Source organism: Equus asinus, chromosome 8 (genome assembly GCF_041296235.1).
Source record: "Equus asinus isolate D_3611 breed Donkey chromosome 8, EquAss-T2T_v2, whole genome shotgun sequence".
NCBI lineage: Eukaryota > Metazoa > Chordata > Mammalia > Perissodactyla > Equidae > Equus > Equus asinus.
Window position 1 is genome coordinate 12880639 of NC_091797.1, and position 23852 is coordinate 12904490.

The following is a 23852-nucleotide window of genomic DNA, read 5'->3' on the forward strand; positions in this document are numbered from 1 at the left end:
CGTTACTGAGTCCTTAACAGCCCTGGGAACCACGGTCCTACAGTGACGGCAGGTGGAGCTGTGGAAAAACAGAGGACTGGGACCAAGAGAGCCGCACTCCTGCTCCAATGCTGCCATCAGTTCCCAAACACTCTTCAAAAACTGACTGACTGGGCAAATCAAACCCATCATGGGAAGGTGTCTGCAGGTGTCCCCAGCTCCAAGCTGCTGCGAGTCTGCTTGCCCTAGGTAAAGGCTTGGCTCTCTCCTGCAGGCTGCACACTCCTGTCCACCCGGAGCAGGCCCGAGTCCTTGAGAAATCCATAGCTTTCCCAGTTAACACCACATACTGTGCTTGGTGCCAAACAGAGAAACAGAGGTGCTGGTTTCCCTGATGCTCAAAAGGCCGCCACTGCGGTGGCTGACCCATCTGACCAAATAAGCAGGGTTAATTTATGCAAAAACCTCCACTTTGGAATCCACAAGGTACAGTATCAATCACTCAAATGGCCATTTCATGTCTTTCTCAAATTTTTTGGAATGTCAAATATTTGTGCCTTGTTTACAAAACCTACTATCTCTGAGAAGTTGTTTAGTTACTAAATATTTGGTTAAAAGCTCTAAAAAGAAAACATTTGGGAATCCTTTGGGAAACTGAAGAATCCTTTCCATGAGGAAAGTTCGCAAGTTTCAAAGAATAGTTTGCTTAAACTATAGTATACATATGCATATATATGAGATTTCCTCAACAATTCACCACTTCAACTGTTTCGAGCATCTTTTCAGCACGGTCTAGGACACCAGAGGTGCCCAATCTTCTCCAGAGAGGAGTTTGTTCTTTGATGGTTTCTTTCTACTAAGTGCAGACAGGCTGTTACTTCAGCCTGCGTAAACCTTAAATCCACAGGCAGAAACCAGGGGGTCTCTTGCTATGGTAACAAAAATTATCAGCAACTAGACATAGGAAACTCTTTATTTCCCATTTAATTTCATAAACTGACTTATAAGAATCAGTCGGTTCACTTATCTGATCCCCAGAGTGTTACTTCCTGGGTGATTATTCACTACAGGGTTCAAGCTCAAAGTGGCATTTTGTTCTGGAAACAATCAGTATACATATGGCTGTAATAGTAACACAAGCTGATAAAGTCTAAAATAAAAACAAATAAACAAAAAAACACTACCCTTATTATTGATAGAAAATTCAGATACACAAGAAATCCTGAACATTCACAAAAACAGGTACAGATATTAACTGAAAAGATACGATAAAAAATATTGTAATTTATTCTAAAATGATTATTAAATAACATTTTCCATTGAAACAATGCAGTGGGGAGTGAGGAGGCACTCTGGTTGAATAAGGACATAGTTTCTCTCAAAGCATTAAATCTTTTTAACAAGACATGGCTGGGGGGATAGAAGGGCGGTGGTAGCTGAGAAAGAATGGGAGGGAGGGAAGCAAGGGAATTCAATTCCAAAGGCAGGAGGAGACAGGGCACTTCCTATCAGCAGGTCTACTGGCACAGCGTTAACACGTCAGCGTAAACCTCAGAAAGACAAGGAAGGACTTGCTGCTGAAACAGGGGTCAGCCAGTTGTCCTCTGCCTGCTCAGCAGGGAACTGAGGGGGTAAAGTTGTCTGTTAAAAACTCCAGTAGATCTTAGGAAAGAGAAGCTTTGCAGAACAGACATCTGTCAGACACACTGCAGTTCTCAAAAAGCAAGTTTCTGTTTCGTCTTAGAACTTGGGCAGGACAGGTAAGCACAAGGGAAATCCTTTACGACACTAGGCAACACTGGTCCACCAGGTTAGGCCGGCCACACTGGTGGTTAAGTGGTTAAGCACTAGCCATCAGCCTGACCTAACCCACTGTACGTCCTGGAGGCATGGAAAAGATCTGCTAGGATAATTCAATTCATTCGTCTGTGCAAAGGTATAACAGAACATTTACTCACCAGCATACACCTCCTTCGAGGGAGTTTATTTCTTGCCGTGCTGTCCTCTCCGACCTCTAAGCCAGCGATGTGGAAGTGTGCCCACCCCACCCCACCAGTCTCCCATCTCCACGCCTGCCCTCCAAGCACACTACTCTCACTCCCTATTCTCCGGTCTAGGCGCACAAACACTGGCAGACACAGCAGTTGCTTAGGGGCACACACACTAGGTTTTCAGTGGAGCCGTTCGGTGGCTCTCCTCCCTAACATGATTTTAAATTACTGAGTGGCAGTTTACAACACCTGTACACCACATGCTACTTTGCTTAAATTAACTACTCTGGAATCCCTCAGTTTAAAGAGAGCTTCCAAACAAATTAGGTTTTTCACTAGTAACAAGCAGCAGCATCCTTTTTAACCATTAAAATTTAGGATGCAAAACTGGAGGCAAAAACGCGGGAGGCTGGCTATGATCTTTCTTGAGGGCGACACTGAAGATTGAATAGACAGCTTTCCGAGTAGAAAAATCTCAGAGCTGTAAAAGGTAAGGGGAGTGGAGCTGATGACAAATGCCCTTTCGCCCTGATATACACAAACTTCCCATAAAAACTTACTTGCCAATATTTTCAGGCAGGGACTGCAATGAGATGTCATTTACAGAAAGACATGTCAAGTTCTGTAATTCAGGAAAGCTTTCGGGTAACCTAAAACAAAACAAAATAAAACGTTAACTGAAAAAGTAAAGTGTCTAAGTAGTGTATACTAAACATACTTATGATGATTTCTTCTATACGCTAATTGAAATAACTTCCTAAAATCACATTAGATATGGCATGTCTGCCTTGTCTTCCTATATATAAGACATTTATAAGGAAAAAAAAAATAAGGACTTGATCCGCCTATAAGTACAAGGGCCTGATAAATACTTGTTGATAGGGTGATCCAGAAATAACGAAAGAGGAAAGTTATGCAAGCTCTAAGAATAAAGGGGAAAAATTGCTGTGAGACTACTGACGGTCCAACGAAAAAAAAAAGATAAATAGTTGCTGCAGTTAAAGTGCCTAAGAGGGAACATACTATATTGATTAGCAGAAAATAAAGAGAAATGTCAGCCCACAAGATTACAATAAAACACAAGACAGCTGCTCAATAATTTTTTCCTGTAGCTTATAATCCCAGAGCAAAGCTATGGATTACTTAGAATTGATCAGTTGACAGCCAATTTCTACTTTCTTAACATTTTTTTTAATTCAATTTAAGATGCCAATCACTTGAAATAATTCTGTTTCACTATGTTCTACACAAAAGGAAATTTTTGATACTTTCCCTAAAATCCTACTGAAAAGCCACATTTCAAAATAAAATTATTGAAAAACTTACAAAGTTTACTTTCAATATTTCTATGGTTACCAATATTTAGAGAGAGAAAAAAGAAAACACCAACTGAAGGCAAAAAGATCTCCTTGCATCTAAAATGCCGAAGGTACTTCTACATAAATCTGACATTATTGACAACAGAACACAGAACTCAGTTTTCAGGAGGCGGGGGAGGACTTCTTGCTTTAGTGACATAGTGACAGTCTCTAGATTAGTCTTTCATTTCTTTCCTCTTTCCAGGTTCGTTTTTAAAAAACAAATCCTACGTTACTGTTTGGCATTTAATACAGCTAATTCCAAACTTCAAATCCAAATGCAGGCCCTGCAAGACGAGAGTATTAACTGGAGTTTTCAAGTCATTGAAAGACATTCTTAGGAATGGTTTTTACAAAGTTCAAACCTCTTACATAGTGTAAGAGCGGTAAGATTTTTTATTGCTAATTAAAAAGATGCAACTTCTCTTTTCTGTCTGAGCTTTTACTAGAAAGTATATAGCATTTTATAATTTTAAAACTAGCTAAAATGATCTTAAACATAAGGAAAATGTATTTTTAAATGGCTGATTTGCTTTTTCACTTGTCATTAACATGGAGAGCCAAACTAGTAGAATGTGAAAAGGAAGCACAGACTGAAGGTCAGGAGGAAGGAATTCTAGTCTGAACTGCCACTCAGAGGCTGCATGACCTCGAAAGGGCATTTAACCTTTATGAGCCTCAGTTTCTTCAACCACAAAATAAGTAGGCCAAGCTAAATAATTCTTAAGGTCCCTTTAACTCACAGATATCATCTTAGTTCTTAAAAATAGCACACTTGCCAAATTAAAAGGACTTTAAGAAACCCGCCATATAGGAGGCCAGGGTAAAAAGTGACTAAATCCTCACACAATGTGAGTGTGTTCTAGTGGAGAGAGTTTTGAGATAACAGTGCAATCATATGTCAGCAGACACTAGAAAAGGAAAACTGAAGAAGTAGGAAAAGAGATAAAGCAACTGAATGGATAAAAAAAACTCAAGGGCAGCAAACTGAGCATTTCCCAGCTGCCTAACCCTACGAGCTGCCTCAAGGATGAAGAGCTTGGTTCCCTCAACGAACGTTTCCTGAGCACGTAGTCCATTCCAGAAAGCACAGGAGGGCTGGAGATACAACAATAAATAACAGAGGAATATAAGTTAACTTTCTGAGTCTAGTCGGGGAGTCTTGGTCAGAGCGATAACTTAAATGTCCATTTCAAGTGCTATGAAAGAAGCAGGCACAGAGCATTATGGAAGCCCAGGAGGGGACGGTGGGGAGTCGTCAGGAAACGGAGTGCTCGAGCTGCAAAGGAGGGCGAAGGGGGTGGCACAGTCGAACAGAGCGGGGACTCAAATAAATGCACACCTATGAGCACTTAGTCCAGCAGAGCGCCATGTCTGACACGGGCAACCGAGGGCGATGAAGGCGCCAAGACAGGCCGAGGTCAGATGGGGCGGGGAGGCTCGTGCAGCCCATGAAGGAACTTGGACTTTATCTTCTAGGAACAGGGAGCGACGGGAAGGTTTGAAGAGGGACAACTGCATGGACGACGGCTAAGAAAGAGGACAAGACTAGAGGACGGGGATGACTCGGAAAGCCACGGGGTTAGAATGTACTAGATTACTATTTTTCACAAAAATAAATGTTATTAGTAATGCAATCACTGAAATTCAAAAGAGGAAAACCAGAAAATATCTTTAAAAACATATTTACTTCTCCAAAATAAGCAGATATGGGAAAAACAAGCCTAAATAGGGCATTCCCAAGCACTCCATACTCAAGAGGTCCCAAGCAATTTTGAAATGGGTGAGATGAATCCAAATTTAATCTCAATGTTAACAGATCCTTAAAAAAATACATAAATAAAAGCTTTTAAAAAGGGAAGGGAAATAAGTGGAAGGAAAATGTGCCTTTCTTCTGAGGCTACTTACAGCATCTCGAGAAATCTCAGAAACGGACCACTTGGCCCAGAGAGGCCTCTGGAACAGACTCCCGAGGGCTGTCCCTGCGTGGCCAGTGGGCACCAATTCAGTGATCCCGGCAACTCAGGTGCCTGGAAGCCAGTGGCCAGCGGGCTCATGACTGAGCCAGGAGCCACAAGAAGGGCACTCAACAGGACCGCTCAGTTCTGCCGAGGCAGTGTGCTGTGTCATATCACGAAGGACAAAGCTGGAATCAGCAGTATGATAAAACCGTGACAGGTGGCTGTATTTGGAAGGATAAACCAAACAAATCCTCAGAGCTATTGCTAAAGTAAGGAATAATGGGGTCGGCAGAGTTTTGTTGCTTTTGTTTTAAAAAGGAAAGTTAGAGAAAAGGTGAGAGAGTAAATACGTTTCAATACTAGAGTGGAAAAAATCTCTCTAATAGGACTTCTCCTTGGATAACTATGGGGTAAGCCCTCTGGGAGTTTAGAACTCAGTCCTACCCCACAAGAAGGAGGGTTCAACAGGGGCTTTACAAACTACTCCAATTCCTCATATTGCTTCAGAAACACACTCCTCACTTCTGCTTTGTACACTCCCCTGTGCCTCCCCTTATCCCCCGACAACATCCTTTCAGAGCTCCAGCAATAGTGTGCCTTTCACTGTGCAGTGCCACTTATAAATAATTGCCTGTGAAGCTTGGCCATTCTTGAAAGAGACAGCGATCCATCTCGGTACCTCCAAGATGGGTATCTTGATTGTGTTCTTTGCTTGGATCTCAAAAAAGAAATCCTTAGTACTATAGACAGAAAAGCAAGCAGAAAGTTTACCTAGTCAGTGGGTTCCCGCTGAAGTCAGCTATCTGTAGTGCTTTACAGAATGAGATGCTCTCTGGAATTTCAGGAATATCTGTAGGAGTAAAGAAAACGTCTATCATTTACCACCATTGCTAACAGTTTTCATCATCCTCAAGATGGACCACAGTCACAAAAGAATATCTGGAAATTACTACCTCCATTCACATGTGGCATGGATTTCTAAAGTATTTTGCTACATTTATATTATATTTGCTTTCCTAAAAGAAGATACATTCCTAACAGAAGCCCATTAAAGAAAAATATTAAAAACAACCACCACTAGCAGGTCCCATCACCCTATCAAAAGTACTGATGGCATTTTGTTGTAATTCCCATTAGGCTTTTTTCCTTATGTTTTCATTTAGTTGTATCAATACAAAGTATTCTAACGTACGCATTTTTAAATTATGGATTTTCCTCTGATTACAAACATGACAATTTGGAAAATAACAGAAGAGTACAAAGAAGAAAATAAAAACAAACAACATTCCCTTCACCTAAGGATAACGTTTGTGATTATTTTTTTAATTGTCACTCATACACACACACACACACACACAGAATATGTATAAATAGATTATATTTCAAAATACTAGATTCATGCTGATTTGGTTTCTTTTACTTTACATTATTTTACATACCTTTTTCCCTGTCATTATTTTTCCATATAGTTTGTCATTCTTAATGGCAGAAAGCCTACTGCATACATTTTCACAATTCATTTAATCAATCCCCTGTTGTTGGACATTTACGTTGCTTCCAAGTTCCTGATGTTACAATTATATTTATGTCCATTTTTGATTACTTCCTTAGGCTAAGTTCCCAGCAGTGTAATTACCATGTCAAAGGCATTAACATCTCTACAGCACTTGACAAATATTGTTAAATTGCTTCAGATGGGGCAAGTTATACCTATTTATATTTCCATCAGCACGTACAAGGCGCCCAATTCAACATCTCTCCCCCTCCTTTCTTTCTCTTACATTTTAAAAAGCGCCAGTGTTATTGGTAAAATAATCTGGCAACATTTTGTTTTATAATCCTTTTATTACTAATGAGGCTGAATATTTTTCGCCATGTTTACCGGCCACTAAATATTGTGATTTTGAAATGACCAAAATTTTTATTTTAAATTCTTCTCTCTCAGTACGAAACCTGAGGTTACAGCTTTCAGGGCTTTAAAAGGCTGGTTCACAGCATTTAATTTCAAGAATACATTTATTTTGGACACATTAACATTAAGAAGGGCTAAGATAGAAAAGGTTCTCCTGGCCCCAAGCTGTTTCTCCTACCAGTTTGACAACCGCAAGCTGAGCCAAAACATACCTAATATTTCTAAACTGGGGGTGGCAGGGAGAAGAGAGAAATGAAGGGAAAAATGGATGCCCTGGTCCAACAACCACAAAGTAAGCAGAAGCTACATAAAAGCTTTTAGTTGACATTTAAAAGCCAAACACATTTAAATTTGGGGCAACATTCTCCTCACACTATTCTCTACTATGCAGTGTCATATAAGGGAGTGAAGAACGAACACTATGATCCTAGTTTCATAAATATAATAGCAATATACAGAGAGCTTGTCCACAGTTGAATCTGGAATGGAATTTTAAAACACACACACATTTGTGGGCCCTGAGCTACAACCGCAATGCTAGGCCCTTTCACACACATTCCTTTATGCAATCTCAGCATAAATAATTTTAACTTTCGTTCTGCGAAATGGACAATAAGGCTCGGAGAGATGCCGTGACTTGCACGTGGTAACAGGCCCGTTTCACTGACACTGGCCCTCCCGCGCTGAGGTCAGGGCACGGCCATGCGTAAGAACAAACGAACACACATAAATCCATGGCAGAATCAGCACTGCCATCCAGGCAAGTGAGGCAACAACACGCCACGGGCTTGCCTGGGTCTGAAAGGTGCTGGTCATTGCCCTGTGCACTCCACGATGGTCCCTCTTCTGCCACTACTTCAGGGCCTGGTGAGCAGTTTTCATAAGACTGAGAAAAGAAGTGCAAGTGACGCACCAGTCCCCTCAAAAGTGCCAAGGAAGAAGATCGAGCTGACACTAAAAGACAAATTTCACAGCAGCCTGCTGCTCTATCCAAGAAAAACACCGAGGAAACAGAGGAAGAAGAAAAGTACTTCAATCAGGTAGAAGTCTTGATACTTCTCAGAGCATCAGAGACATCACTGAAGCTGGGAAGATGGGCTGACAAGGGCACACAGGCAGAGCAGCTACAAGAAGCTCAAAGAGGGCTGGGGGGCATTCAGGGGTCTGAGGGTAACAAAACCAACCGCCAGAGAACACAGCTGCCTTGGTCCACGCAGAGCCGCTGGGAGGTCTGGCTCTAGGGAGGCGCTCTCCCCCAGGCTAGCCTACCTGCATACGCGGGAGAAACAGATCAACAACAGAACACAGGACTCCTGGCCCCAAAGACCACTTCTTCCCACCACGTGCAAGTTCCTAACCTGACCAGAAAGTATGCATCTGCCTGAAAAAATCAGAGCTTTAGACAAGGAAGGCAAGAGTGTGGTTTGAAGAGTCCTGATTAACATTAAGTTTCACTCTAGGCAAGTTACTAAAATATATCAGAAGAGAAAACTAAGGAAGGGAAATCTCTACTCATCCTTAAATGTCAGCTAAAATGTCACATCCTCGAGGACAACTTCCTCAGGCCCCCAGATTAGGTTGGATTCCCCCGCTCTCAGGTTCCTGGGGTTTCACCTTTGTGAGATCTGTCATGGTTTTCATCAAATAATTGCCTGTTGACAGTCAAGCCCCCTCACTAAACTCTAAGCTCGTTGGGAAAAAAGAGCACGTTGGTCTCGTGCATCGCTGCTTCTCCAAAGCTGCCACTATTAAGCATAAGCATTCGTAGGTTCTGAATGAATGAATGAGGAATACATCACCAAGCCTCTGCAAGGACAGTTGTTCTTTCGCGTGAGTCATGAAATATCCCCACAGGGTAGGTATTATCTCACTTTACCAGTAAGAAAACTGCTTAGTCCCAGATCTCTTAAAAGAGAAGGTATAAAGCTTGCAGGTTATTCCCAGCTGAAATCCCCTTTAACTGCTTCCCAAATGTTTTGCTTTGGACAAATGTGAGCTTTAAGACTAACCATATGAAAAAAAAAATATATATATATATATATAAAATACATAAAAAATATCATAAAATCACCTTCCCAACGAGGCCTAGGCTAACGAACTACCTCATTAAAAAAATATAATCCAACCCCTTTCCCCTGCACCCTCTCTCTTACTCACATCCACTTTTCAAATCCTTCTCAGATTCTCTATTTTTCCTAGCCATCTTTTTTGTCCACTCCTGTTATTATTAACCCAGTTCATGCCCCAATCACATGCCAGCATATCATACCTTAAGTGCTACACAAGTTCAGAGAAGGGAGAGAAGTAGACAAAGAAGGACACTTATGCTTGGAACCAAATAAATAAGAGCCGAGGAAAAGGACAGGCATGTGCCTGACACTGGATGTAAAGCGAGGGGAGGGTGAGCTCTGTAATGACAGCACAGTCAGCCTGAACTTCAGGACATCAACACGGGAGTGTCTGGAGAGAAGGCTGGAATGACCTCTTGACAGCAGATGACCCAATGCCAGGCGGAGCTGTTTGCTAGACGAGGAGCTTCCTCTTCTATAAAAACGGGATAATCAGACCTCCGGCTTAGGGTTGTTATACGGATACAGGGGAGTAACACAAACAGAAGCACAAGGACACTCTACTCGACCTCTTCTGTTAATACAGGGGTGGGGTGGGGAGTGGAATCAGTAGAGAGGACCACTGTTTTCCAATCACGGCCGAAGAATTTGAAGGAGAGGAGCATTACTAATAGAGATGAGAGGATTTGGATGCTTTTGCTGTTGTTTTAACTATATGACAAGCAATAATGATTAAACCCTGAATAAACATCTATTTACGTACAAATATTACACACAATTAATGAGATTTTCATCTAATCATGAAGGAATGTACCTCAAACTTCTACCGGCCCATATTCAGCTTAGTTCAAGCTTCTATATAAGGTGAAACAACAAACAAAAATCATATTTTTTATTAATTTAAACTGGACTTGTCTCATACGTGTCCAAGAAAAAAAGCATAACATTTTATATTCACAAAATGTCTGAGAATGACTATAAAATTAAGCAATCTTTTCCCTACAACTTTTTTAAGATAACCTTTAATTCAGATCCACTCTAAGCTGTCATTATTTCTGAATTAGAATTGCTTTGAATTAATGAGACACAGTAGTATTTAAAAAAGAAAAACACCAACTCTGTAGTTTACCAATATAACCATACAGGAAATTCATAGTCAGCCCTAAACTCTTGTCAGTGCAAAAAATCTCCTTCAAAACCAGCAGGCAGACAACACCCCTGGCACCATTAGCCCAAGAGCTTCTGAGACAGAACCCAGATCTCACCATAGATACTGTCATTTAAAAAGTGATTTAAAAGGAAATGCCCTGCCGTTCCTGGCACTCATAGTCTTTTCTCAACATCCATTTTTAACACGTCAAGCGGAGCCTCCACCTTCCCCTACCTCCACCCGGCATATATAATACACATGTTCAGTCTACATTCTTCTAGAAGGAACCAGGGCTCTCTCCCCACATGCCCAGAATCCTCAAGGTGGACCACACCCTTTCCCGGAAAGCTATTGTCATTTTAGGGCCCCTCTTGTGGTGGAGACAGATGGGGCTAGGTGACCTCTCAGGCTCCTCCTACGTCTAGGTGAGTTTAGAAACTTCCTGGGCACTTCTGTCCACGGGGGCCTGTGTGCAGGCAGCCTGCTTTGTCTATGATCACAGCCCCCACAAACAGCTCACTAAGTTCCTTCTGAGTAAATTAATTACTGTCATTTCTTCTTGTTCTATATAAATAGCATCTCTTCTCCTTCTGAATTCAAGACCTAGCCGATGTTAGTAAGTTTTAACACTAGATTCTCTCCATTGAGGGTACCATGAAATACTAAATAAAACAAGTCTTAGACATGTTTGTGGCTAGTCTCTAAGATTATCTAATTCCTTTTGATAGCATTTGGAAATAGAGTTAAAGGAGACTAGAAATGCTTTAAGAAAGCAAATTATTACCATCCTCTATTAATTTCTCTTTTTGTAAAACTGTAAAGAATAACATTTTAAACCTCAGGACATATACAGAAAGTCACTAAGTTGAAATACTATTACTGAAAACAGGGCAAGAGCTATGTAAGTCATCATCTACACTCACTGCATCAGCACCAGTGTCCCCATAGCAGGGTGGTTGTGCCGGCTTAACATCAGCACAAGGTGCTAGCAAGGTCAGGGTCCTGGCTTCGGTCCAAGGGTAGACCAGTTTCTTCCCCCTGGTTCCAGCCTGGCTGTACTTTCCCCAGAAACTGTGACCTGAGCCTCCCTGAGCATTTACTAAGTGTCAGGCACGACTTTAAGTACTTTGCACAAACTGACTCATTTAAACCTTTGCAACCACCTGAGAGAGTGCGGTATCATCCGCACACTGAGTGAGGAACCAGGCACCGCAAAGGTAAGGGCCAGCCAGGTTTGCACAGCTGGTAAGCAGGAGGGCCAGGACTGAACCCAGGCCTTCTCACCCTGAGCCTGCGCTCTTTCCCACAACGTGCTCCCATCTCCAACAAGAAGGAGTGAAGTCAAGAGAAACGTACACTCCACCCACGTGCTCAACTGCTACAAGCCACCTTCACGTGCTACTCATGGGAGCCAAGGATGACGCTGTCTCTGAAGCTTCAGCAGCTCGATGGAAGGGCCCCAAGGGAAGTGCACCATCCCATCTGCCCTTTGATGGAGCACTCTGCTCAAAGGCGATTAGCTATAAAAATTTACTGAAAACAGTAATTTTTCAGTATCTGTAGACGTGGAACTCACGGATACAGAGGGTTGACTACGGTACTTGAGCATCCGCAGATTTTGGTATCCAAAGAGGTCATGGAATCAACCCTCCCAGATACTGAGGGACGACTGTAGCTCATTTCCCCACTGGATGTATCCTCTACAAGCTCAGGGATCAGATCTATGTTTCCCCGTGCAGTACCACAGTGCAGGCCTGCTGCAGGCATTCCATGATACTTGCTTACTAACCACACTGGGCCCGGAATTAGAAGACAGATTCCAGGACCAGCATCCTCACCTAACAGAGGTATCTTCAACTGCTCTGAGCCTCTGTTTCCTCATAAAAGGGGTGTTTGCATGCTCTGCCTCATCCACCAACAGGTCTACTGAGAGGTAAAATGAGATAAGGTGCAGGATGACTTGGCAAAGTACACAAAGGTAAAGGACTCAAAGAGGGGAGAGGACGGCAATTCCCCGTAAGTGGCACAGATTGGTTAAGTGTGGGTCACTCTTTACATCAGCCTGTGGGGTCTGGGGCACACGTTTTCTTGTCCTCCTCTCACCCCCAACATACACTCTGCCCAAAGGAAAAAATAGCATCAAGAACTCTGTCAATATAGACAGAACTGAGTCTTCAAATAAGTCTCTTGTTCTTAGTATCCCATCTTAGACAAAGAATGGGTGATTGCACGAAGAGTCAAGAATTTGAGGACAGTACCTCAATGCCAGGTCTCTGATGTTAAACCAAATCAGACACAATCAAAACATAATAAAGCTTAAAAATAAATGGTACCATCACAGAAAGCCGTCCCATGAACTGCCCTGTAAAGAGGTGCAGGGGCAGAGGCGACTCTAACAGGAACCCAGCAATTCACAAGTGTGTACATGGGTATCAGAGACTGCTAACCTTCCCTAAACCCTGCATCGACCTTCCATAAGCCACCTCAAGACTTGTTCAAGATGAACAAATTCCCAATTAGAGTTTAACCGGTCTATAAAAAGAAAATGTATAAGATGTGACCCACAGGTAAACCCACTTGGGTTTTCTTCCTCATGGAAACGGTCAACATTTATATTGAGCACCTTCTATATTTAACCATGTTAAAATACTGGGGATGACTCAAGAGCAAAATACAAGATTATAGAGAACTTGATCTTCTTCCCATCTAACACTGTCCCCTCGTACAAGAGAGGAATTAATGAGTGGCGTAATATTCTTGCTCACACACTGAATCCTCCAAATGCTAGAGCAACTTCTGGTGAGAAAATGTGCACCATGGCTCACTCTGGCCAACGACAAGCTGACACTTATGCTCCAGCTGGCCCCCATGGTATCAAGAGTGCACGCACATGTGTGCACATAGACACACACACTACTCCTCCTTTCAACCAGAGAGACCCCATACTTTTCAGCACAATACGTCTACTTTAGATGAAGATTTGAAATTGCTACCCAACTACCTGAAGCTCAGAGAAGCCTCTTTTGAAATAAGTCACCTAACAGTTGTTGTCACTGCTCCTTAGACACAGGTGAAAAAGTCTTAGGCACTGAGAGAATAGCAGGGGACAGCATTAAGATCAGGAAAAGTGACAGGTATGCCTCTGAAAAGAGGAACTACTCCCCTCCAAGCCCTGCCATACCATTTGCCTGCGTGGCTTCAAATAAGAAGAGCTGCCATTTTTGAGGGCCTCTTACGCACCAGGTATTGCAACTGGCATTTTACATGCATCATCTTTAATCCTACCACAAATACTGAGACAGACAGTATTGTCCCATTAACAGATGCAGAAGCAGGCGTGGAAACCTTAACTAAATTGTCCAAGGTCACTCTGCTGACATGTGGAAGAGCAGAGAGCTTCAAAATTCCAAAATTCCAGTCCATCTGCCTTATGGCCGAGCAAGACTGGGAAGCAGCAGCTGAGGATCTGGAGAGTCAGGATCAGCTCCAACGTGCTGGACTAACAGATGCATCTGGAGACACAGAGGACGGAGAAACCCAAGCCTGAGGTTCTGGCAGTCACTTCACAGAGATGGGGTGGAGGAGCAGGCTGAGCAGAGGGGCAACAAGCGAACTCCTGGTATGGGGTAGGGGGCACCCAACGGGCAGAGAGGAAGAGAACTGCTGTGAGAGCAGAGCCAGGAGGTCAAGGGAGCAAAGAGTATCCCCAAGAGGGTTGGTCAACGTGGCAGCCAACAAACAGGTAAGGAAGAAGTGGACCAGGCCATTAGGAATGTGCTGTCATCTTAGAGAGGACAGGGACAGAGCAGTTTGAGGGGAAGCCAACCTGCAACGGCTGAGTAGCCAGCGTTATCCACTGGCCTCTGTGGATAAAGGGAAGGGCAGGGTCAGACAGCAGCTGCCGCACTCTAGTCTGAGACACAGTATTCACGGTGGCACGAGGAAAATGGGGAGAACGTGATACAGTTTTATGATCATGAAGCTAAATTTATTTATTTAAAAGGACTGCTGTCCCCTCGTCTCTGTCCTGTGTTTAATCAGAGATTACATCCTGACTGGGGGCTTGAAATCTCTTTGTCTTTTACTAAATGACACTGACAGTTTTTCTTATGAAAATAAAGAGTTGGCAATCCTGTGTCACAATCCCATTTACAAAAAATTATACTGCTCCATTAAATCTAAACGCCTAAGAACCTGGGGTACAGTACGTCTTCAGAAGGCCTAGCAATTAGGGGGAGAGAAAAGGGGTTTACAGCTTGAGGAGAATATCAAGGCCAAGGGAAAAGTTCATTTTAATGTGTCTGGGTTTGATTTGTTTGTTTGGAAAATTTGCGGAGTAAGCAGAGAGGCAATTAGAAGAGGAATGGAAGAAAGCTGTGGAAGCTCATTCCTGTCTTTGCTCGGAAGGCAACAAGGAGGGCAGCGCAGGATATGAGGCAAAGACTGGGGAGTGGAGTCTTCAGAGCCCGGGCGACGTGGGAGGGACAGGAGGGGCCTGGGAGCAGCAGGCTGCAGACGGTGTCAGAAGGCCCACAAACCGAGAGCAGGCTTACAGGACAAGATCCAGCCACCCACAGCAGAGGGGAATGAAAAAAACTCGTATCTTAAAAAGAAAATGAGGTGCCAGAATATGAACCATTCTCAGCAAACATGAACGCTGCACCTACTAGGCAATGCTGCAGGGAGACAGGAAGGGAACCGGGAGGGCCACACTGGCATGGAACGTAGCATCCTATATTACGTATGAAAACCATGAAGGGAGACCTGGCCAAAGAGGGAATCCACACTACAAGGAAAACACAACCAGCAGAGAACAGAGCAAGCATGTACAAAAAGATGCTGACAGCCTGTAGTAAATACTGTCTGTTGTGACTATGAGCACACTCTGTACATCATATTGCTTCATTTAGAATTATTTACTACTCGGGTAAAACAAGGTCCTTGTGTGCCAAACGGGATGGCTGATTAAGACAGTCTGAATGCTGTGCTGTTGGCTGCCTGACTCAATCCTGCTTAAAAATATCTGGGATTGTCAAACAAGACTAAATATGAATGCACGATTCAAGTCCGCATTTGCTGCCACAGCTGTTCTTCTGGGTGTGCAGGGAAAAAAAAAAATAAATGCTAAATGGAGATTTATTTCAAAGGCATCATCCCATTTATCATATCATTCCAAGCACCACAGACTCACCCAGGAGGCAGCCAGCCTTGTAGGCAAGGGCATAATTCGCGCCCAAGCAGCATCTCCAGTGTTTGGGAAGGGAAGATGGGCACAGACACAATGCAGGGCAGGAAGGCTGACGTAGGCTCTGCACAGGGCAGGAGGGAAGGCAGGACACAGGGACCCTTTGTCAAAGGTTTATTTTAGAGTCTTGGTATTTGTGCTGGCAAAACACTTTCCTGGCCCAGAAGGTTTTCACCTAATTCCAGCCACAATTATCAAAATAAGCTTTACGCCTCAGCTTTTCCTCCCCAGCAGAGTTGGCTAAATAAACACAAACATGTCTTGAGATACAAGATTCCGATTCACAAAAATTTTAAATAACCAAAAAGTAAAAAAGAATTACAGAACAGGAAATGTCAGGTTTCACTTAGAATAATGTAGAGGTGGAAAAAACGTGAAGTTTGGCATTCTTTTTACCTACCCTCCTCCCTAAACAAAATATGATTCTGAATAATGTCTACTTAAACTACAAGATAACAGCAACTAGTTATCAAGAACTAAAAAACAATATTTGTATTCATCAGCTACTTCAACATTCACTCAAAATTACAGCTCATGTTAATTATCCCCATTCATTATGGACAAAATTACAACTACTGGTATTTGCATCAAAATTCTCTAGGAAAATGAAGTCTTCCAGTGGATGAATGCTTTGATCCAGAAATTAAGTCTTCAACTCTCCCCAAGTCTCCTCCTCTTTCCCTCCTCTCAGCTGCAAATACGCACTGGGGTCAGGCCCACTCCTCTGCAGGAACTCTATGGGTCTGATTCCGTGCTGTCTCCTGTTATCTCTCTAAGGATACTTTATCTTTCCGATTAGAATCTGTGATTCTCGTCAGCTGGGATAAACGTCCTACTGAACTAGGTGTTGGCCTCTCACACCCCAATACCATGCACAGTGTTTGTCAACCGATGGACTCGACCACAGGCGAGACTGAGTCATTTGGACTCCTAAAAACACTCTCTGGGCAACAGAGAATAGATGAGACGGTGCAGGGTCGGGAGTGAATAACACAGTTCTCCAGAAGTACAGGGAGAAGCCATAGGGCCCAGATAAACCAGCCAGAACACCGATTCTCAACAGCCCTCACCGGCTTTTTCCAACGCACGTCCCTAACCCAGGTCTAATAAAACCATTGTGCACCCCAGAAGCCAGGTATTCTCATTGCAGAGTACTGAAGGATCACTTGGAGGACATGTGATGAAAGGGCTGGCCCCCCTGCAGCAACTGACTCGCCAAGTCTAGGGCCTGGAGAAGGAATCTGCATTTTAACCTAGCACTCCTGGAGATTCAGATAAAGAGGGTCTTAAGGGCCTGAGAAATTTAACAGGGTTCTCAGCCCTGACTGCATATCAAAGTCTCCTGGGGCCATCATCACCTGAGATTGCAATAAATCAGCCTGGGGTGGGCTTTTGGCAGTATTTAAAACAAACAAACAAAAAGAAAACCAAAAACTACCTCCGGTGGTGAATCCCGCATGCAGCCAGGTGAGGAACCACTGTCCCTGAGGCCCCGGCCATTTTAGTGGGGTATCTGACAACTACTCCAGAATAATTCTGCTCTTCAACTGCAGCAGAGCCAACCCTGAGAGGCTGCGTGGGTGCGTGCAGGCTTTGCCAGACTGCCTCAAAGGGGAGGCAGACAGCCATGCATCAGGGGAAATCGCTGTGTTGTTTAGCTGAAGACACGGAAGGAGGTGGGACAAGGATGGAAAGGGGGACTGTTCGAATCTAACTCAACTGCCTCCTTCCCATTTGTAAATAAAACCAATTTTAAGAGATCCTCTCCCCATAATACACGTACACTTTTCCAAAAGTGACCCTTAAAAAAGAAAAAAGAGGTTAAACCAGCAAACGGGGTATAAAAGGTATTCTAAAAAGAGCTCAAAAATCTGTCTACATTATTCAAAGAAATACTGTAGAAAAAGAGCTTATGGGCTTAAACATTATAAGTCATCAACCGACAGATGAAAAGGTATGATATTTATAATGCATTTGACTTCTTGAAAAGAAACATATCAGAATTTATACATTACAATTGGTCTTATCCCCTTGGAGCATTCATCACAGGAGGCACGCACATATATTCTTCTGGCGCTGCCACTGGATGAATGTTTTGGAGTTCTTTCTTAGAATTATGATGAGTATTTCTAGTAACTCAATGTTTTGAGAAAATCTTGCAGAATCAACTGTGTCTCTATGAATTGCAGTAAGTTCAAGACTGGAAACCAGTGTAAAACACACTCTGCATTTCAGCTGCATCTCACGCTGAAGATGATATATCATGGCAAGTTTCATTCTATTTCCATGTCCTAGAGCAATCCTCACAGGCTCCCCTCAGCCAAGTTTAGGGCAAAAAGGGAGGGAGAAAGTGAAATGTTTGCTTTGCTGAGGGATTATAATATGGGATATTATAATAGATACTTGAATTTTGGACTGAGCAAAAGTCATTTTCTGTACTTAAACCATTATTCTGTGAATTTAGCTGAAGGCAAGAAAGGTCCGATTGTAAAGGCATCCATTTGGCCTAAATGCTGTTCAGGATCCTTTTTTTTTTTTCCTTTTTCTCCCAAAGCCCCCCGGTACATAGTTGTGTATTTTTAGTTGTGAGTTCTAGTTGTGGCATGTGGGATGCCACCTCAGCACAGCCGTATGAGCGGTGCCACGTCCATGCCCAGGACTCGAACCGGCAAAACCCCGGGCCGCCGAAGGAGAGCTCAAACTTAACCACTTGGCCACGGGGCCGGCCCCCTGTTTAGGATCTTGACCCCATCAGGAACTACTTCTCTTCTGTTAGGTTCTTACGTAAGTGGCTCCTAGCTCCCATTTAAACTGACTTGAGTCTTCCTGGAGGTTAATATGCAGACTCCAGGGATCCTGCTCTGGAAATTCTCATTGCGCAGTCTTTGGACAAGGTGGAAATATGCAATTTTAACAAGGATTCTAATGTAGGCAATCCCAGAGCCCACCTGGAGAAACACCGCTCTAACTGAAGGAAGACAGACCATAATCCAAAGGCTGAATATCTAGATATATAATAATTCTTACTCTCATCATTCATTCCTGAAAGGCCCTTTTTCCGGTGGTCTGATAATCAGCAGGACATTCTGATTTGCCGGCCTTTGTCATCTTTTTCTCCATCTTCCCTTTCAAACCTACAAAAAGCGTTTTGCCTACATGGTCTGACCTTTCCAGGGGCAGATGGTAGCTCGTCATGTCTTGGACAGAATTCTTCTGTCTGCTTTCCTTGTGATAACACCCCGGTGCCTGACGTGAGGGAATGCACAGTCTCTAGACAATTTGAACTTAATGTAGAAGTTCCAATGTGCTTCTTTTCACGAACTTACAATGCATTATAAATATCACACCTTATAATTTCATGGAAGTGCTAAGCCTGTCATCTCTGATGTATCCTCTGTCAGTCATCTACCAGTTTACGAATAGATTATTCACATAATTCAAGAACTCTGCACCTCTAGGCTGGATAAAGAGGCTGCAGGCCCTGTACCTTGTTACACAGCACCATCCATATAATAAGCACTCCTACAAATCCAAAAGTGACAAAAACAGGTGCTTTCCTCTCATATCCAGTTTCTCTCTGAAATTACAATGTAAGGGATGAAAGCAATGGTCCCAAGGTAAAGCCAAAGAGATCACCGTATTCATTCATTTGTTCACTTATCCAATTATTTAAGTAACCACCTATGTGGCAGAAGGTAAGGAGACAAAGGTGAATAAGAGAGGCACAATCTTTGCCCACTATGATCTCATGACGCAGTGAGGGAGAGAGGAACTATAGAAATAAGCCAAATAGGTGTGACATCCAACATGGCGGGGAGGGTCTGGAAGTAAGAAGGGCAGGTTGTTGACTTTTTCTTCACTTGCCTCCACTGAGTTTTTATAATGACCATATACTGCTTTTATAATTTTTTTAAAAAATCACAAGGTGAAATAAACTTGGAAACACCATGGGTAAATGCAATTATTAAAGGGTCTTAGAAGAAGAAGGGAAACATTATCTGTCTGTGGTGCTCAGCGCTTAATATGGAATAACCAGGCTTACAATGTCCAGAGTCTACACTGGTCCGAACCACAGCTAATGACTAGACTCCAGAAAAAGAATATTGGTGACTGGTTACTCAACCTTTTGCCTTCTGGGTCTGCCTCTCTGTGGCAGCAGCAATGCCTGGATGGCTCATTCCCACGCCAGACAACGACCAAACACGTACACACCGTGAGCAGAGAGTTATGGAATTTGTCCATTAATTATATCATGGTTAGCTGTCCAAGACATACATCACCAACATGATCGCTCACATCCCTTAGAACTGGCAGATCCAGCAGGAAGCAGTGATGGCTGCTGTTTCCTCCAGGAAATGGTGACTGCTGGTGTTTTTCAAGCCTTCCTCTGATGTCTCAAAGAGAGTCAAATGAAAAGCATAAAACAACAAGCAGTGTGTCCCGTAAACCACTTTTGACATTGCTTTTGCTGTCAGAGATGACCTCCCAGACGCCAAATCCAATGGAAATTCTTCAGTCCGCGTTCATCGGCCACCTCGCCCCCTTTTGCCCCACAGTCTTCCTGGAGGTGCTTCCCTGCCTTTGGGTCCACCGCTAAGCTCCTGTGAGTCTCCTGTTTCTCCGCCTGTTCCTTCCCAGTTTCTTTACATCAGTTCCTTAATGACTGTGCCCCTAAAGGTCCCACCTTTCTACAGCCTGTTTCATTCAGGACAATGACTTCACCCCTGAACCTGCAAGCTGTAACTCCAGCCCATGGGATCCAGCACCTCTATGACGTTTAATGTGATGACACTCCTCTGCCTTCTCTTGCTCAGCCTTTTCTATAATACCAGTCAACGCTGCTGACAAATCCTGCCGCTGTTTCTTCTCAGAATCTTACAAGGGCCCACCTTCCTCTCCTTTCCTTTAAACAGTGATATTCTGCATGCTCATCTGCCCTTCCAACTCCGTATCCTCTCACTCTCCTTGAGCGACTTCATTCATCCTGTAGCTTAGCTTCAACCATCACCTACATGTGGATAACTCCCAAACCTTTATCTCCTGCTAAATTTCCCCTCTGAGCCTCAGACTCTTATATTCAGCTTCCTACTAAACATCTCCATTTAGATATCCCAAAGACATCTCACCCCCCACATCCCAAAAATAAACTCATCTTTTCCCCTCAGACCTGATCCTTTCTTCAGCGTCTGCCATCTCTCCTGTGACGGGAAGTGGGAGTTTATCCCAGACCCAGACCTCTCCCTCGCCCTCCCGCTCCAGCAAGTCTCCCAATTGTCACCCTCATGCCTGGTCCAGTATCTTCTCCTGCTCCCTTCTCCTTCCTTTCCACCCCCAATGTGGATGCCTGGCCTCCTGCATCCAGGCTCCCCTCAATCAACTCCATGTTCCCTGCTAGTAGCAGGGTGACACATGAGCCACTCCCCTGCTGGAACCCTTTCCTAGCTCCCCATGGCTTTAAAGAAAACATTCCTTAGCCGAGCACACAGTCCCTTCATGATCTTGCTGCTATCAATCTTTCTCTAGCTTCATTTCTTGCAATGTACTCCATATCATCTTGCATTTCCCAAATTCATCACACTATTTCAAACCTTCATGCTATTTCATCTGCCCAGAAATGTCCTTCTTCATCTCTAACTGCTACTTGTTCCTTAGAGCTTGAGTTAAATGTCATCTTTCCCAGGAAGCCTTCTTAATACTCCTCCCTTCCACAAGAATGATGGAGACCTCCCTCCCTGGGTTCCTTCAGGCAGCCCCCAAGACAGGACTTTGCACACTGTCCTGTCATCACAGATAGACACGGTCCTTCTATTCTTGTACCCTAAATCCCTCGAGAGTCATTACTAAACTGACTTACTATCTCTAGCTCCTAGCACAGAGTTCAAATATCTGGTCAAATATTCAAGAAACAAAACTCTCTTCCTGCTCCTAGGTCCCCTATCTCCGTGAAACATATGTTCTAGCCAAGACTTCACTAGCGCTTTGTTGTGCTTTTCATCACGAAATATGCTAACTTTATTTAGAACATTTCTTTGAGTTTCTCTCTTCCCGTGTGGATCCCAAGGAAGGACACAACAGTTGCTAGCACAGCAAAGAGGGATTTTAGAGGTAAGAATAAATTCGACTGGTAGGAGGAAAGGGCTCCAGAAGCCCAAACCCTCTGCTCCGAAAATGCCAGTGAGTCACAGGGAAGAGATCTCTTTGCCATGCTCCAAATGGTCAAATCTGAAGGCTGACCAGTCCAAGACAAAAGCCAAAGTCAGGAGTCTTGATGTAGAGGAAGAGCAGTTACCTTTTCTAATTACCAACGTGCAAGGCCCCTGCATGAGTGGGGATCTAAAAAGTGAGGAGGCACAGGGCAAGTAGGGACTTCTTGAAGCAAGGGTGCTCCCTGTGATTGTGATAAAGCACATTCCTGTGGCATTTGACGCAATTTATGGCTAACTTCAGATTCGTCCAGGTCCTTGCCATGCTGTGTCTCCCCAGGTCCTCAATGCAGACAGCACAGTCCATGTTAGATGAGGAAGAAAGGAATGCCAGTGACCCACTCAGTTCCCTTAGGTGCTTACTGCCTCCCCAACTTAGGTTTGCTGACAGAGCTCAGTCCCCTCGGCCCCTCTGGTGTTACTTCAGTTTCCCCCCAGCTTTGGGCTCCCTTTTGTTTTGGACATGTGTCAAGTGATTGGCAATTGGTCCTCCCACTTTTGTTTAATTTGCTCAGACCCACTTGTTAATCTTGACCCACTACTCATCAGGCCCGCTGAATGCAAGAACACCTATTCATGTTGCAACACCATCAAACAAAGGTTGAACAACAAAGTTAAATACTTCAAGACATCAACTATTAATGTGTACTGGCACTTTCACTGAGCACATTCACAAACAAAACATATGTTAGGTAAACAGAGAACTGATTGCCCCACAGTACCTCAAAATTTGGTGAGGATTTATGCTTGGTCTGCTCTGCCCACATTCCTTCCGGATGTCCCTCTGTCACCACATGGCCCTAGAGGGTAACTGCACCTCCCTCACTTATTTCAACACAAGAATCCCAAATCAGGTAGAGACTACTAAACTGCTTACTCACCTCTTTCTTCACTCTGTCTGGATGGCTTTTAACCTATGACATCCTTCTGGAAATTCCCCCGTGTTGTTGGTCATCTATCCTATACCAATCCTACCTTTGACACCTCCTATAGCTTCCTGTTGGTATTAAGGTCACAGATCAGTTCATATTTTCTCCAGAAAGATGAAAAGGCAAGATTAATTAATTATTGATTAATGTGCCTTGTTAAAACACTTAAGTGTTTAACAATAATGGTATGGAAAATGTTCACAACCTATGTTAAGCGAACAAAAGCAAGACAAATATCCATGTGCTGCAAAATCCCAATTTTGTGAAACAAGTAATGAAAAGGAAAAAAGATAAATAAAATACATAAAAACATTAATAATGATTATTTCTGGGATGTAGAACATAAAATTTTTATCATGGGGAGACAGAATTGTGATTTTTGGAGTCTAACAAACCTGGGATCAAACACCAACTCCACTACTTGTTAGCCATGTGACCAAGGTCAGTTTTTAACCTGACACTTGGTTTTCTCATCTGTCAAAAAAGGATGCAAGCTTACTTCCTGAAGAAAGTTTGAGGATTAAGTGACACAATACACATCAAGTGTATCAGCTTCATAGCTGGTACACTATTACTTTATTAGTACTTTATTAACAGCAGCCAATAAAGATTCTCATGATAAGAGTCACACGGTTCTCTTGGTTTTTCAATAATGTTTCTTTACACTTCATTATTATTAATTCTCCACAATGAACATATGCTTTAAAAAATAAGCTGGAAAATGAGTAATAATTCATTTTTCTACCCTTCTCAGAGAAGGGTGCTCTTCCTAGTCTTCCCAGGGATAGGTCAAATGTAATTCACTTTATCTATAGCAAGAAAAAAAAGGAACCTGCTAAACTGGTGCTACTCTATGTTGCAAAGAAGAATTTCAAAGAAGGAAACTCACTGGCTGCTCCAGGCAGAGCTTCATGTAGCATACCATGGGTGAGAGGAACCTTGGTGGATCAATCAGGTGAGAGTCATCAGTTGCCAGGTCAGTGACAGTTTGCTCAGAGAAGACAAAGCTATGAAAATGCATGCCAGGCTAAGACAATTCACACCGGACCAAGTGA

General features: G+C 43.2%; 1 protein-coding gene across 1 annotated transcript in view; it reads right to left on the reverse strand.

Annotated features, from left to right (window-relative positions):
• The window catches only part of LRRC1 (leucine rich repeat containing 1), a 126854-nt gene that overhangs the window by 47645 nt on the left and 55357 nt on the right, over positions 1 to 23852 (reverse strand). The window contains exons 3-4 of the mRNA XM_014863854.3: positions 6061 to 6139; positions 2531 to 2620 (exon numbers count right to left, since the gene is read on the reverse strand). Of these exons, the coding sequence (XP_014719340.2) occupies positions 2531 to 2620; positions 6061 to 6139 (169 nt within the window). The remainder of the gene's footprint in view (positions 1 to 2530; positions 2621 to 6060; positions 6140 to 23852) is intronic.